At 31.3% G+C, this 16464-nt stretch overlaps 2 protein-coding genes across 7 annotated transcripts; both read left to right on the top strand.

The window, feature by feature from the left end:
• The first annotated feature begins 63 nt into the window (after nt 1-63).
• LOC108684302 lies at nt 64-8098 on the top strand. 6 transcript variants are annotated; one of them, XM_018188559.1, is made up of 9 exons: nt 64-143; nt 224-314; nt 2117-2579; nt 4657-4896; nt 5135-5374; nt 6640-7143; nt 7236-7401; nt 7720-7799; nt 7878-8098. In XM_018188559.1, exons 3-9 carry the CDS (start codon nt 2204-2206, stop codon nt 7931-7933), a joined length of 1662 nt encoding a protein of 553 aa, XP_018044048.1. In that variant the 5' UTR covers nt 64-143; nt 224-314; nt 2117-2203; the 3' UTR covers nt 7934-8098. The 6 variants fall into 6 exon arrangements, with proteins under 6 accessions (XP_018044048.1, XP_018044050.1, XP_018044051.1 ...); XM_018188561.1 differs by lacking the exon at nt 64-143 and adding an exon at nt 149-169; XM_018188562.1 differs by lacking the exons at nt 64-143; nt 224-314 and adding an exon at nt 153-169.
• Nucleotides 8099-10239: 2141 nt separating this feature from the next.
• On the top strand, nt 10240-14792 carry LOC108684301 (microprocessor complex subunit DGCR8). The gene is made up of 7 exons (XM_018188557.1): nt 10240-10376; nt 12072-12549; nt 12953-13036; nt 13111-13495; nt 13568-13836; nt 13951-14387; nt 14460-14792. The coding sequence occupies exons 2-7, from the start codon at nt 12105-12107 to the stop codon at nt 14790-14792; spliced, it is 1953 nt and encodes a 650-aa protein (XP_018044046.1). The 5' UTR covers nt 10240-10376; nt 12072-12104.
• Nucleotides 14793-16464: the final 1672 nt, after the last annotated feature.

Below are 16464 nucleotides of genomic sequence, written 5' to 3'. Positions count from 1 at the left end.
TGTGTGTGTGTGTGTGTGTGTGTGTGTGTGTGTGTGTGTGTGTGTGTGTGTGTGTGTGTGTCCGAGGTTCCATCTCCGAAGATCTGAGCCGTTCCGAAATTTCAATCGGTGCAATGTAACTCTTTTTTTGCAGAAAGTTCGAGGTTTCATGAACAGTTAATTCGTCAAAGTAAGTCGCAAGAAATGATATTTTGTGTACATATTAGGCCTTTCTTCTCTTCAGGAGGAAAGAAGAGGAAGAAAGATGAACTGGTGCAAAAGTTCAGCTAAAAAGAGGCCTATTGTTCGATGTTGTATATGCATGTATATTTTAGGTAAGGTGCATGTGCATTTACGAATTTGATATAAATTATGGATGATGAAAAAAGTAGCTTTTAATTTGATACAATCAAACATATTCAATTAAAATAAATTAAAGAACTAAAAGCATAGACAAGATGTTATTTGCTAATATTTAATAAACATTATAATTTCAAATACATTTAAGCAAACGTTTCGACCAACAATGCTGTAGATTCAACAATGTCACTACATTAACTTTCAAAAGACAATGACCAACTTACTTGTCTAATTGTCATTGTTAAATCTACAGTATTCTTTTATATAAAATATAATCAAAGGATTGTAATTACAAGCAATGGTACATCTTAATATGAATCAAGTTTTTTTTCTAATGTCAATTTTAATGTTCAAAAGTATAAGAATTATTGATCAAGTTCTATTCATTTTGTTTACGAAATTACATAAGGCACGTTTTACACCAATATGACTAAAATATTTATACTGTCTATGTTTTTAATGAATAATTAATGATGTACTTTTGTTTTGTATCATAAGAAAATTAAAAATTATTAAGATATTATTTTGTATTATTTATTTTTGTTACGTTGAAAATGATCTCATTAGTGATCGTAACATTTGCTTAAATATATTTTAGATTATAACTTCCCAAACAATACAAAATTTAAAATTATGATATGTCTTTTAGACACAAAAAATCATCTTATGACCTTTTTAAACACTTTTTGTTGCCTGGGACGTTTATTAAATATTAACAATTAATATCTTGTCCTAACGGTTCTTAGCCGTTTTGTTTATTTTAATTGTTTTATTTAATTTGAGTGGTGTATGTAATTTATTAACAAACATCTTCAATTTTTGCTATTTTTGTCAAAGTTGCTGTATTTTTGCAAGTGAAAATTGGAAGGTAGTATAATGGTATAAAAATTTGGTATAGTATAATGTACAGTTTATATCCAATTATTTTGTTGTACATTAATTTCATAAGTTTCAGATTTGTTTAATCTTTTAATTTATTTACAATTTATATGCTTTGTTATTATTGAATCAAACCAGCAGAAGCAAGTAGTGGATATAAATCTAACCATTCACATAACAATGAAAATTATATGTTATAGTAACAAATATTATAATATGCTTTGACATAGATTCCACGATATCTCATGGATGTTGAGAACATTGGTATTAATCATTAATTACATTATTAGACCTTCTGATCTTTCTAAATAAACCTTAAACTTATTGAATTAACATACAAAAAAATAATTATATATAAAATATAGTACATTTACTCTTTGAATCAATTTTCACTCGAAATGTAGCTAACAAAAATAGCAAACATTAAAATATGTTTGATTGTATAAAAATTAAAAGCTGTACTTTTCTCATCATACTTAATCTTACAGAATAAAAAATTATTTTCTAATAATACATTAACAATAAAAAAAGAAGTTCGATCTTTATATTCAATATAATTAGATTTGTCTTAATTTTAATTATTTGTTAGAACTGTTTTGTCTTGAGTGAAAGCTATAGAAGAATAAATAATATACAGCTTATATTTCATTACTTTCTTAGGTATGATGTCAATCATTTTGTATGTTTAATGTAATTGCTCCAGGAATTTATTTAACACATCTGGATCTTTTAATATATCCTATGAAAATTAAAATCAGTTAAGAAGCATATAAATCCATTGAAATAATTAACAAAATTAAAGTACGAAAAATAACGTTATAATATATCGGTTAATGCAACTGTCAATCATTCTTATTTGAAGTTTTCACCATTATTAATAATAATAACATTAAAACAGATGCGGAAATATTTTCGTGATTTGACAAAGAGGCAATAAAATCGTCGCCTACTACAAGTGTACAAGAGGGAACAGAAACAGACAACAATGGCATATTCTCCGAAGATTATTGTAGCTAGCAATCGTATTAATGTACAATTGGTCTCCAATTTTCACCAGTCTACTGCTACTGCTGATAATTTAAACAGTAATGATGATCATGGATTCAGTGATGATGTTTCAATGTCCCATGTCCAAGAAAACTCTGAAAATGAGCACAGAGGAAACTTTCCCAAAGATACGTATAAAAATCAAGAACTTTCGACTTGGTTATGTTCGTGGAAATTGAAACATAACATTTCACATGATGCTATATCTGAACTTTTGAACCAATTGCGCATGTGTGGACATGCCGATTTACCGAAGGATGCAAGAACGTTAGGAACACTTATGTTTAATCCTGTTGAAATTTCTGCCAGCGGAGGTAATAATTTTCACTATTCACGATTTAAAAAACGCTTTAATTGTAGCAAATTGACAATCGAAAATTAATTTGTGAGATTATTATTAAACGTTATGAAATAAAATATATGTTATGTGAAATATATAAAAGAGTAGAAATAGGACCATCCAGGGAAAATTTTCAATTTAGAGCGAAAAAACGGGAAAAAAATCATTTTTTCGTTCTAGATTGAAAATTTACCTTGGATGGTCTTATTTTGATGTCAAATTCGTATTCAGCGAAAATATATAACTTAAAATATAATATAATAACTAAAAATAGCTAGATCTCTATCTCAGCACAAAGTACTTTTTTTGTGGATTAATACTATAATTTTGTGGATAAATACTATAATTGTATTAAAGTATTTATTATATAAAGTTTTTGAAATTGTTCATTTCTGTATAATTAATTATGTTGTTTTTTATGACATTAAGAGTTTACATGAATATATTGTGCTTCTCTGAAAAATAAAATTTATTATAATAAGATCTCCCAGCTAACTAAAATTGACAAGTTTGATATTGTCGAATAGTCAACTTCGGTATGATTAATATTCCACTTCTTTATTAAGTTATTGGGCATTGATAAAAAATATCTTATAGTTATCAGTGCCCAATAAGTGGCACTGAAGTGAAAAAAGTGGAAACATTAACCATCCAGAGATTGATTATTCGATAATTTATTGTCAATAGCTGGATTAATAATAGTCGATTATTTTCGAGACATTGTAGACTATTAGTCGACATTCAGATTTGATTAAAAAGTCGACTTTTTACTTTTCCAGTCAAACTACTTTCAGTCGACTTAGAATGTCGACTATTAGTCAACTTTTTTTGAGACATTTGTCAAGTATTAGTCGACATTCGGGCTGACTTTGAGGTCGACTCTTGATTTATCTCTTTACTCCAATCAACTTTTAGTCGACTTCGTGTTGTTTAGGTCATCTTCCTGTCTAATTACTCATCCATGCTCAACGGCTGCGTGTCTGAATGCCGTTTTTCCTTTACACGCTCAATGGAGTCTTCTGTTGTTTCCTAGATTTAGAGCTAATGCTCTAAAATCACAAATAATTAATTCTCCTTGTAAAGCGTCTCATAAAGGTATCACTTATACACTTTCGGGGGATCACTCACCAAAAATAATCCAATTAACAGAAGGCTCAAAGAGATCACGAGACTGTAACAAAAGCCCAGAACAATTTCGCCCGCATCCATGCTTTGAATCTTAATTGCCCTAACAGCAGAATCATTGTCCGGAGCAGACGTTGCTTTACAAAACCGAACATCCGCCTACTTTTGAACCATCGTCCCAGCAATTCGAGCAGAATTTTTCGGGCGCACCTACATCCGCGCCCCCCCCTCTCCTTCCCTTACCCCTTCTAACTCACGCTTTGATAACAGCACCAAACCTTCGTCTTCGCTCTTAAATAACCTCATCTCATTTTTAGAAGAACTTCTGGCCGATCAAGGCAGGCACAACAACTTAGAGTTGTTCGTAACACAACTGGTTAATCTGTTCATTGGGTCACTTACGTCCGCCTCAGCGTCTACAAATCATTATTCCGATGTCAATGAGGGCCTGATTGATCCTCCCAACTCGCAATTTTACGCTTCTTACCGAAACAGTGATGATTATTATGAATAGGTTGGCTAAGAGACATTTTCCATATTACAGTGGAATTGTTGAGGGCTACTCAGTAATCTACCTCAGATCCAGATTCTACTAGCGCAGCATGACATCATATGCCTACAAGAAACACTCTTTAAACAGGGCAATAAGTTTCGGCATTTTTAGTCATGTTCAATTTAGAAAGAATATATCAAGTAAAGGAGATAGGGGCGTGGCTATTCTTATAAACAAAAATTTATGCTACGATCCCTTGGACCTTTCTCCTTTCTTACATTCTACATGGGAAATACAAGAAGTAAAACTCGATTTATTATCATCTTCATTTGCAATCATTAACATTTATACATCACCAATAGCTTTACGCCTTCTCAAGTATGTAAGGCTTTATTTGACTTTGGCAACACTTTTGATTATATTCTTATCGTAGGAGACATGAACGCGCACCAGAACACGTTCTGGTATTGCAACTACACCGATAAAGTCGGCCCGATTCTATGCAACGAAATTGACAGAAGCAACTTGATAATCTTAAACAAGGACGCTCCCACGCTTATGCAACCGCCGAACCTGATCTTGGCCTCTCCAAATCTGGCGCTGATTCCTGACTCACAAACTGATTCGGACCCACAAGGCAGCAACCATTTTCCAGTCTGTACTACGATCGGAGGTAAAGTGATACGTTTTAGGCAGTTCCACTGAAACTTGAAATTGAAACTAAAGAAAGAGTAATTGGACGACTTGTCGCACAAACTACAGATCCTTGCTGACGAATTTCTGGTTCAAGCTCTATCCGCTCCGGTAGAAAAATATGAATACTTTAAGGACTTTCTTTTGGAAAAAGCTCGGACCTTTACCAATGATAAATAAATACTTTGGCAACATTTTTGACTATATTCTTATCATAGGAAACATGAACACGCACCCCACGTTCTGGTATTGTGATTACACGAATAAAGCTGGGCAGATTCTATGCAGCGAAATTGACAGAAGCAACTTGGTAATCTTAAACAAGGACGCTCCCACACTAATGCAACCGCCGGATCTGGTCTTGGCCTCTCCAAATCTGGCACTAATCGCTGACTCACAAACTGATTCGAATCCGCAGAGCAGCAGCGACCATTTTCCAGTCTGTACTACGATCGAAGGTAAAGTGACACATTCCAGACAATTTCACTACTAAATTGAAGCTAAAGAAAGAGCAGTTAGACGATTTTTCGCACGAATTATAGATCTCTGCTGACGAATTTCTGGCTCAAGTTCCATCCGCTCCGATGGAAAAATACGAATTAAAGGACTTTCTTTTGAAAAAAGCTCTGGTCTTTATCAGATAAATACTGTGATAAATATTATGACTGGTAAAAACAAAGTTCATTTGATTTGAATTTTTAACATTATACAAGAAATCATTTCTAACAAATTTTATAATTTAAAAATGAATGTTATTCTTAATTCATCAATTTTTCTGTACGATAAATCTTGTATGGTTTGAGTTTAACAGTTTCACAGCTGATTAAAGAGTTCTTTCTCAATGCTCAAATTGTACAATCATCAATCAACTCAAAATCACCAAGAATTCGTGATTCTTTCAATTTATTGTTGCGCTGAAGATGACTTAAATATAAGTCGAAACATTCGTATGTAGTGATAACCAAGAAACTATGTATAAAATAATTATATTTATGGAATAATATATATTAATATATAATATATGTAATAATATATAATATATGTAATAATATATATATAGATATACGCTAAAGTCAACTGCGATTGCTCTCAATTACTCTAATTTCACTTTATAATTAATGTTAATGAATCTGAGAGCCAAATGTTAAACTAAAACTTTTAATTACACAAATTCTTTTCTTCAAAAACATATTCTCTACTTTAAGAATAAATTATTTTCTACGTAATGTTTATTTTCACAACAGATAATTTGTGACATAAGTTCTCTGCTTTCAATACAAATTTTCTACTGAAATAAAAATTATATAGAAAATAATTTTTAAAGCATAGAATGTATTTTTATAAAGCAGAGAATTTGCTTTTAAAGCAGAGAATGTGTTTTTAAAGAAGAGAATTTGTGTAATCAAAGCAAAAAGTATTTATTCTAGCCTTAATTACATATTGTGCATGACCGGGCGCAGACGGATAGACGTGTCGCTGCATCTCGTCGCTATATGACTAGATTTCTTAATCTTATTAGTGAACTTTAACACTTAATATTTCGGTTCGCGAAACCGACATAATTTTTTCTTACAAATTCTTTTGTTTCATGCAAAAACGTGTCGAATAAGCTAATTTTATCTAAATCAAAGGTGAAGACCATTATTCTAAATAATTACCATAATAAAAAATAAGAAATTGAATGCAAATTAAAATTTTATTTAACTTTTATCTTTCCTATTAGATGACGGTAACATTCAACCCAGAAATTTGGACGACAAGTCCGAGCAGGTGGTGGCCGACAAGTCCAAGCAAGTAATGGCTAACAAGTCCGAGCAGAGGATGACCGACAAATCCGAGCAGATGGTGACCGACAAGTCCAAGCAGGTAGTGGCCGACAAGTCCGAGCAAGTGGTGGCCGACAAGTCCAAGCAAATGGTGACCGACAAGTCCGAGCAAGTGGTGGCCGACAAGTCCGAGCAGATGGTGATCGACAAGTCCGAACAAGTAATGACCGACGAATCCGAGCATGTGATGACCGACGAGTCCGAGCAGATGGTGGCCGACAATTATAGTCACGATGAAGATGCTCAAAGTAGCGCCTGGACTGATAAAATTCGTCTGAGGGAGCATCTTATCGCAGAAATTCGAAAGAGACCTCCTCTTTGGAATTTCAAACTTCCATTAGCAAAGCGCAGAATTCATAGGAGAGAGAGACTATGGGAAGAAGTTTCCATAAAACTTAATAGTACTAATTTTTTTTACATTATATATGACACATCATTCTTTGATATTAATTACACATTTTAATTAATATTAATTGCATGTTTTTTTCTATAGGAGAAGGATCAACTAAGAAGCTCAAGAAGATGTGGAGGTCTCTTTGTGACTCCTTCAGAGTACATCATTATAGAAAGAAGATGTTGCCGAGTAAATCTACGATCTGTAATCCGTGGGTTCATTATGAGAGCATGAAATTTATTTCAGATGTTCAATTACAAAGCTTGTACGTAATATATCAATATTTTCATAATTTTTTCATAATATATGGCAATAATACATCAATATATAAGTAATGTTGTATAAATATTGCTACAATATTAAAGGTGCGGTTTGCTTAAGCGAAGCACTACAAATGCTTCGAAATATTTGATTAACCAATCGTAAGAAAGAATTTTATTAACTGATCAATCAAAAAATGATTTGTAGTGTCAAGCTGGATCGTAGCCTAAATATTCGCAAAAATTTATAGTATAAATATTTGTGGGATATTTTGGCAATATTCTGTAATGTTACTAATATTATATGATATCTTTTCACACAGTACGATAACGAACCCATCGGACATTAAAGCAACGGATAGGACAGTGAACGATGACAACAATTCAACCGATAGATGTGCCAGTAAGCAACTGATCAAGTTACTTATAGATATTTCAATGCATAAAACAAGAATACAATTATATACCTTAATTTTTACAGGAAACAGAGCTACGAAGAATCCAGAACGAAGATGCACGAAACGAAATTATACATAATCTATTCAAACTTTTCGACACTAAACACGAACTTGCGAATAAATTCAAACATAACTAATTTTATGAATAATCCAGTAATCACAGAATAATAATTGTATTGCAGCATTATTATATTGTAACATTCCTGCTATATTGTAAAAATATTACAATAAATGTTGCTATAATGATGCATCTATATTCTATTTATATATGTATTTGCTGGGAATTTTAATTTTAAGTTTTTTAATTTTTAAAAAGCTTTTTTAATAAGTTTTGCAATTTTATGTAAATTCAAAAAATAAATTTTTATAATAATTTATAAAATGTAATTTGCAATTCCGTATAAATGACTCCAGCTTTCATACATGCAGAATACGAGAACACGAAAACATTTCCAACATGAAATCTCAGACTCTCGAAATTAATCTAGCAAATAATCTGTGGACAATAATATTTATTTTAAGTATACGAAGATAATCTTTATTTATTTAAATCTCAACTGAATTTGACAATAATCTTGACAAATTACTTTAATCATCGATTTATATCGTATTATTTCGTAATATTAGGTGGGAAAAAGTTCGTGGCCATGAACGTTTTTCCCATTAGATGGCATTAAAAAAACGCCACGAACTTTTTCCCACACCTAATATTTTTATTAAATTATCTTAAAAATGATTCTCTTGCCACGATACTGTTCCTTCGTTGTTAAAATATTCGCAAAATTCGTCCCTAATTGTAAATGTAGTCATTTATAAGGCATGCTTTATTAATCTGCTTTCATAACATCCGTAGTTATGAAATTGGCCAATCATAACTATTTGTCAGAAGAATGGAACAATTGTGATTAACCAGTTTTATAACTTTGGATGTTATTAAATCCGATTACAATAGTCGTAAGCGTTGTTGTAAGCGATTGTAGTTGTAAGAATTGACTAATCAAGTCAATGTGACCAATCAAATCAAGTGAATGAGGAGAATATTTGACTGTGATTGATCAATTCTTAGGGGCTCTGAACAATAAAAGTAACAGAGAATAGAGAATATGAATTTCAACCTAGAAACTGTGCATTCCACAATACATGATTTCTAATAGATTAAAATTCTTATTCTCTGTTCTCTGTTCCTTTTATTGTACGGAGCCTCTTACAACAACCACTTACAACTACGCTTAGGACGAAATCAGACTATGCATTGAAGATTGAGATTGAAAATTAAAGATTGAAATTTCACCAATAAAGACAAAGAAATTCTGGCTCTTTTTATTTTGATTGGTCAAACTTCAATCTATCAATCTTCAATCTCACTCTTCAATGCGTAGTCTGATTCCGGCCTTATGCCTATTGTAGAATAGGCTTAAAGGGAGCGTTTTATTGGCACACAATCTGTAAGAATTGACTAGTCACAATCTCCTTTCATTTAACGATAAGAAGGAAATACTCGAAGATGATTAGTTAATTTTTATAGATTACGGCCAATATAAACTCTCCCTAAACGTAGTCAAACACTTTCAAGCCGGACAAAGCTGCTAGCCGACCAATTAAATGTGATTGGCTGGATCTATAAATAACAACCAATCATATTTATTTGCCCAGTAAGCAGGCTAGCCGCTTTAAACGCCTCCTATGATGACAAGATTCGAGTAATCTAAGGAATATAATGCACTCATGCCTATCAAGATGATAGCTCTGTTTAATTCATAAGGGAGCGTTTATATTGATCGTAATCTATAGAATTGATTGATCTATTGATATATATATAGAATTGATTAATCACAGTCAGATATTCCCTTCTCATTCGACAATAAGGCGGGTTCACATCTTGATGGAAAAAAAGAAAGCGGAAAAGTGGAAGCTAATCAGAACTCGCGAAAAGATAGAAGCAGACAAACAAAATGTACACAGTAGTAGTAGACGGTACTAAAAGTAGTACCGTCTACTACTACTGTGAGTTCCGATTGGCTTCCTCTTTTCTGCTTTGTGCTTTTCTGTCAAGATGTGAACCCGGCTTAAGAAGGGAATAATCGAAGATGATTGATCAATTTTGACCATAGATTATGGCATACGGCATACGATTATGGCCAATATAAACGCTTTCTAAGGGTGAATCACACGATACAGGAATCAGTGGGATAGAAGATGCGTGATTCGAACAGCCAATCAGCGCTCTTTTTCTATCTCGCATGTCTTTCCTACGATTGACTGTTCGAATCACGCATTCTCTATCCCGCATGCTAATTCCCGTAACGTGTGATTTCACCCTAAATCATTCGATCACCATGATCTGAACAGTTCTTTTCTATTTTTCTTCGAAGGGTACTTAAATGTGTTCCTTATATAAACTCATTTTGATTTTTTTTTACAATACCATGGTATAAATGGCAACAGTTGTAAAAAGTGACTTGTACATACGCGCGTAGATCGTAATTCATGTAATCGTGGAAGTGTATAAAATTTAATAGTAGGTAAGCAGCGTATGTATTTCGTGTCGTATCGTTAGGTATTCTCTAACAAGGTATTGTGAGCAACAAAGGAAGATCTTCCTTTTCGAATCGGGAATTAAATGTAACACGATCGCGTATGTATTGTATTTAGGCCGGTTTTATTGTATTTTGTAGGTCAATTGCACTAATTTAATTAACATTCGGTTATTATGAAGGAGACGGGCTTACTCATCAATTTTGATGAAATTAAGTTCATTCGATGCGTTTTTGTACGAAATAAACAAATCTGACAGAAAAAAGTATTGCTCTGCCCGAACCAAAATATTAAGCGTTAAAGTTAATTGTTAAGGTTAGAAAATCTGTCACAGCCATGCAATAATGCGCAATATGGAGCAGGGTATGTATGGAGACAATACGTTCCGCCCTTCCCATATTGATATATTGATGTGAGAGAAACGTCGCTTCGCATGAAAAATTATAAAGTTATGTGAAATCTTATAAATTTACAACTTATTACGCGAAACAAGATCCATCTTGTATTAAAATATGGGGTTTCTTTTCAAAGTGAAACTCTCTCCGTAGAGTGGGGGAGGGGCGGAACGTACTGTCTCTATCTCCAACACACTTTTCATGCTCACATTGCACTATTGCATAGCTATGACAAATTTCTTAATCTGAATAATCGTCCATTTTAACACTTAACACTTAATATCACAGTTCGTGGAGCAAAGCTATTTTTTTCTGCCAGATTCGTTCATTTCGATGCAAAAACGCATCGAATAAGCCTAATTTCATCGAAATCAATAAGTGAATCCGTTTCTTTCATAATTATCCAACATTTTTATTCGTGTTAGTAGGTCATTGGAAAATTAAGAGTAGTTCCATTTACGCTCACAACACTCGCTTGCATTATTTTTTCTTGTTTAACATTCGATAACAAGAATGAAATAATTCCATAAGCATTGCGAGCATCAAGTGGAACACACCCTAAAAGTATCATCCCCATGTAGCGTGCCGTAAGTAATGTAGCCAACAATTTTTACACAAATTTATGTATATTACACATTTAAAGTCTGTTTTTATTGTCTCATCCTATTCGGTAAACGGAATTCTCAAGCGTGCGCTAATCTACCAAGCCAAGGATCAGCCAAGTATACAGTTGTTTAATTAATATCGTCGCAGAACTCCAGCTAGTAACAGCCTCAATCTCTCAATGTTGTTCCTGTCTAGCTCTGGAGTTTAAATAATGCGATGGAATTCTCAGCCATCTACAATCCAATAATATAACAGTTTGCTTGAATATACTCTCATGGATATATAATAGGCCCCAAACTGCTAACACTAATGCAAATGTCCAATTTTCATTGCCATTTGTGGTTTTAAATTGATTGGACTTTGGCCTCATTGGTGGAAGTGGTGTGGCCATACAACGCGCTTAATATTAATCCACGGATTGTTTTATATGGACCTTGGATTTAAGTTTACTAATATTTATTATTATTATTAGCTATATCGATTGTTAATTTGCATATGATGCAATAATTACTGTATCATGTACAATATGATAAAAAAGGTCAATACTGTATAAGGCTTTGTCTGATGAACAAATAATAGTAGAAGATCACGATACAAGATAGGGATAAATATTTTGTTATTTATGTAATTATACCAATTTTGTTAGCTGAATATCTGAGCTCCTTGTTCGCACTTTTATAGTATTTTAACAGATACTACTCGTGACACAACACAATGGAAGTTGAAATAACACAGACAGTGGTTATGGAAGATATGGCTTCAAAAGATAATACAAATAATCAAAATCAAAACATTTGTGGTGGCGGAACAGTCTCTAGCATGAAATGTGAAAATCAGAATTGGGAAGCATCGCATAAACACTCTATTAAATTAGAGCCTGATACTAGATCAACTGGCACTGACAATAGTAATTATGATATCACGGACGAAGAAACTACATGTCTTGATAATAAAGATGCTTTACACAATGGCTTATGTCAGGAAGATTCACAACACAATGAAGATTCACAACATAATGAAGATTTACGGCAATTTGATGTGTTGGACGATCTAGATCGCCATCCAGAACAGAATGATGGTTCTGATGAAGATTCAGATACAGATGAAAGTATGGATTCTGATGTGCCAGATGAAGAAATTGAAGCGATGCTAGAAGAAGGTACATTTATATTTTCTTATATCTAATGTTTTCATACAAAAGGTATAATTATATTTTGTAATAAAAAAACAATCTAAAAGATTTTCATTTATTTTTGTTTATTCTTTTTATTCTTAAGTAAAAAATCTGCTGTATGTTTCACATATTGATACAATTTACTTGCATACTATCTATTTTTAATTATCTACATATGAGATGCGTGAATTCCATATTTTTTCAAAAACTACAATTCAAGATTTTTAACTTTACGCTTTCAAGATCAGATTAAATATTTTCTGCTGCAAAGAAAATAAAAAACCAAGTAAGGTTATTTGACCTTTACTTCACTTATTTGTACTATTCACACATCAGTCAATTTTCCACTTATTATTGTTCTTATTTTAATTAAATTTTATTGTATTAGGTTTACCAGAAGAATTTAAAGGGAGAAGAAAAGATAAAAAGGATCGTTTGCCCTATGAAGAAAAGGAGAAACTTGTTTTAGATGGTATATTAATATAAAATATTACGAGATGATGTATAATTTCTAATATTTATATATTACTTTTGTTGTTCTTTTAGAAATTGGACATAATCATTTTGATGTTTTACCTGAAGGATGGGTACAAGTGACACATAACAGTGGAATGCCATTATATCTTCATAAACAAAGTAGAGTTTGTACATTAGCAAAACCATATTTTCTTGGTCCAGGAAGCGTTAGAAAGCATGAAGTTCCTGTCAGCGCTATTCCTTGTCTTCAGTATAAAAGAGCATTAACAGAAGAGGAAGAAGAACGAAGAAAGGAGATAGAGCGCACACCAAATACTGAAGCTTGTAGTCTTCCTAGCGCAAAGATTGAAACTATACAAGAAAATCGCGCAGCACATTCATTAGATAGCGAGCAGCTAAGAAATTATTGTCAATCTTTGTTTCGTTTTAAATCTATTAAAGTAATGAGATTTCAGTAAGTATAAAAAATAAGATGATTATATATCATCTGATGAAATTTGTTTTGCATTGATTAACTTTTCTGTAGATCTTGGTCAGCGCGTCGGAAATTTACAAAAATTAAAAAACATCGTAAACAACTTGAGCGTCCAACTTTACCAGATGGTACAAAATTGATAACTTTCCCAGTCAGTAGTTCTAGTGGAAGTGGCAGTTCTCACATTGTGGACGATAATGGACAGAGACCTGCAAAACACTGGATAATGAATCCATCAGGCAAAAGTTATGTTTGTATTCTTCATGAATATGTACAACACGCGTTAAAGAAACAGCCAACATACAAATTTAAAGAATTAGGTAATCATATTATTTAGCATTTTCAGTATATAATAATAACATATGAAATGTGATGCATGTTTAATAGCCATTGTTTTTTTATTACTGAAATGAGATTAATGCATTTAATTATAGAAAACGCTGCAACACCCTATTCCGCAGTAGTTTGTATCAATGATATGGAATACGGAAGCGGATTCGGCAGCAGCAAGAAACAAGCAAAAGCCAATGCAGCTCGAAAAACCCTTGAAATTTTGATTCCTCAAATGAAAGATAAAATTTCCGGTGAAAACAGTGGAGATAATGGATCGAATAATGATAGTCGTACAATAAAAGCATCTAGAGGAAATTCCGATGCAGACCTTTCATTCTTCGACGAAATAGCCATTACGGATCCTCGTGTTGCAGAATTTTGTGCAAAAACTACGGAACCTTCTCCACATGCTATTTTAATAACTTGTCTTCAAAGAAATTATGGTTTAGGAGATATGCATATTAATTATTCAGTAAACACATTGAAACATCAACGAAATGAATTTACAATGAAAGTTGGAAAACATGAAGCTACTGTTGTATGTATGAACTGTTTCTTATAAGATTTTTAATTTTAAATAAAAATTAATCTTAGTTGAATATAATTGCAGGTTTGTCGTAATAAAAAAGACGGTAAACAACGAGCAGCACAAGCGATATTACAACTTATACATCCACATATACAGTCTTGGGGATCTTTATTGCGTCTCTATGGATCGCGAAGTGTAAAATCCTTTAAGGAAAAAAAACAATTGGAACAAGAGATAACACTTTTGCAGGGTAAAGCTGCTGTTAATCAGCCAAATCATGCTATTTTAGGTAAACTTAGACAAGAGATGCGAAGATTAGCTGAACAACGCGAAGCAATACAACCTATTGGTAAGTTTGTACCACCAGATTTACCAACAGGATCTGCAGCTAATCTCAATAATGTAGATTTGTAAAAAAAAAATAATTAACATATAGCTTAAATTATAGACTATTGTCTTTTAGAAATTATTTTTTCGTCAATGCTTTTATAATTTTTGTATAAATATATTTTTACATTTTATTAAAATATAAAATATTAACTATTTTTAAGTTGATGAAATATTTTAAATTAATTAAATCAAAACATGTTAAATAACAGTAAAATATTTAAAATCTATTTTTCTATAGCGGAAAATCCTTTTTAGTTTAAAATTGTACATTATTTTTCTATTCTGGAATTTTTCTTCAAATCACACTTTTATTCTAATGATACATGTGAAAAATGAAAATTATTATCCTCTATCTGACATTCATCACTAATCAGTAATAATAGTAGTTTTAATAAACATAAAAGAGGAGTTTGATTTTATTGTAAATAATTATAACATATAAATATATAGACATGATTATATTTAAAAACACATTTAATAAATGTTAATGATATACAACGCCTAATATTACTGATAGACATTTTTATTCTATTCCATGAAAGAATGACTTCAATTTTCAATTTTCCATTGTAACAAATATCAAATTATTTCTACGAAATTTGAATTAAGTATTATACTTTAGAAAAATTATATAATAATTTGTTCATGTACATGAATTTAATATGACCGTAAATATTATATATTGTATATTACTGTAAAAAAAAAAACAGGTTTTAAGTACTTAATTTAAAATATGATGTAAACATGAATATAAAACTTAATAAAATATAATAGAGATTATGTTTTTATTTTTTTATTAACCAGCTAAACATTAAAAAATTAAAAGTTCTTTTGAATCAAATTTTGTCGAAATAAAATATAATCTTATATGAGCAAATTATTATTTTATACTAAGTTGTGATACATTTTTCCAGAAAGATAATATTTATTTTTTACAATCCACTAAATTTTTAATCTACTTACACTATATCATGGACAACATTGTAATTCTTGTGTCATCTTTTTTTTCTCTCTGATCTTACAACTAAGATTAGTTTAAAATCATATAGAATGCTATAATGAATATGTATGGAAAGGGATAAACCTATCTGCATATTTATATATTCATGTTATATAAAGATATTCAACAATTTTCTAAATTATCGTATTGGTCAATGAAAATTTATTATATAGCCATGGAAGCAATAAATATACAATTTTCAATCTTATTTATTCCAAGAAGATTGACACTTTTATTCTCCAAAAAATTTAATTCGTTACTTCCTTGGCTATTTTGCTAGTATAAAAATCTAAAAACGTATATACTAATATAAACAAATTTTTTTTCTATCGCTGTATATACGTAGGATTAAAATAAACCCATTAATAGAAATTCAATTTATATTTAAAAGGTATACTCACAAAACATTTTTGAGAATATATTATCTAATATAAAGTGAATGAAACATTGATATGCATGTTAAGTTCCATTACATTATAAAATATTTTTAACAAAACGAGAATAATTTTCTCTTTATTAATGTAATCTTGAATTTTATAAGATAAATCAAAAGTATTTCATTTATCATGAGCATAGCTCATAATGATATTGCCATAGGTGCAAAAATTTCTACATCTTGTTCATTACTATTATATAATTCGTTCTATTGAACTTTCTCATTTTACTACTGGGAAACTTTACTAAATCGTTTCAGTG

Source organism: Atta colombica, unplaced genomic scaffold (genome assembly GCF_001594045.1).
Source record: "Atta colombica isolate Treedump-2 unplaced genomic scaffold, Acol1.0 scaffold13, whole genome shotgun sequence".
Lineage (NCBI taxonomy): Eukaryota > Metazoa > Arthropoda > Insecta > Hymenoptera > Formicidae > Atta > Atta colombica.
Note: the sequence above shows the minus strand (reverse complement) of the source record. Positions and strands in the feature narration are given on the sequence as shown.

Bases quoted from the DNA above. Each gene is read 5' to 3' on its own strand.
- LOC108684302 (XM_018188559.1), top strand. From the start codon at position 2,204: ATGGCATATTCTCCGAAGATTATTGTAGCTAGCAATCGTATTAATGTA. The intron at 2,580-4,656 runs GTAATAATTTTC...TTCTTATCGTAG, and splicing joins TGAAATTTCTGCCAGCGGAG to GAGACATGAACGCGCACCAG. The intron at 7,800-7,877 runs GTAAGCAACTGA...TAATTTTTACAG, and splicing joins TTCAACCGATAGATGTGCCA to GAAACAGAGCTACGAAGAAT.
- LOC108684301 (XM_018188557.1), top strand. From the start codon at position 12,105: ATGGAAGTTGAAATAACACAGACAGTGGTTATGGAAGATATGGCTTCA. The intron at 13,037-13,110 runs GTATATTAATAT...TTGTTCTTTTAG, and splicing joins GGAGAAACTTGTTTTAGATG to AAATTGGACATAATCATTTT. The intron at 14,388-14,459 runs GTATGTATGAAC...ATATAATTGCAG, and splicing joins GAAAACATGAAGCTACTGTT to GTTTGTCGTAATAAAAAAGA.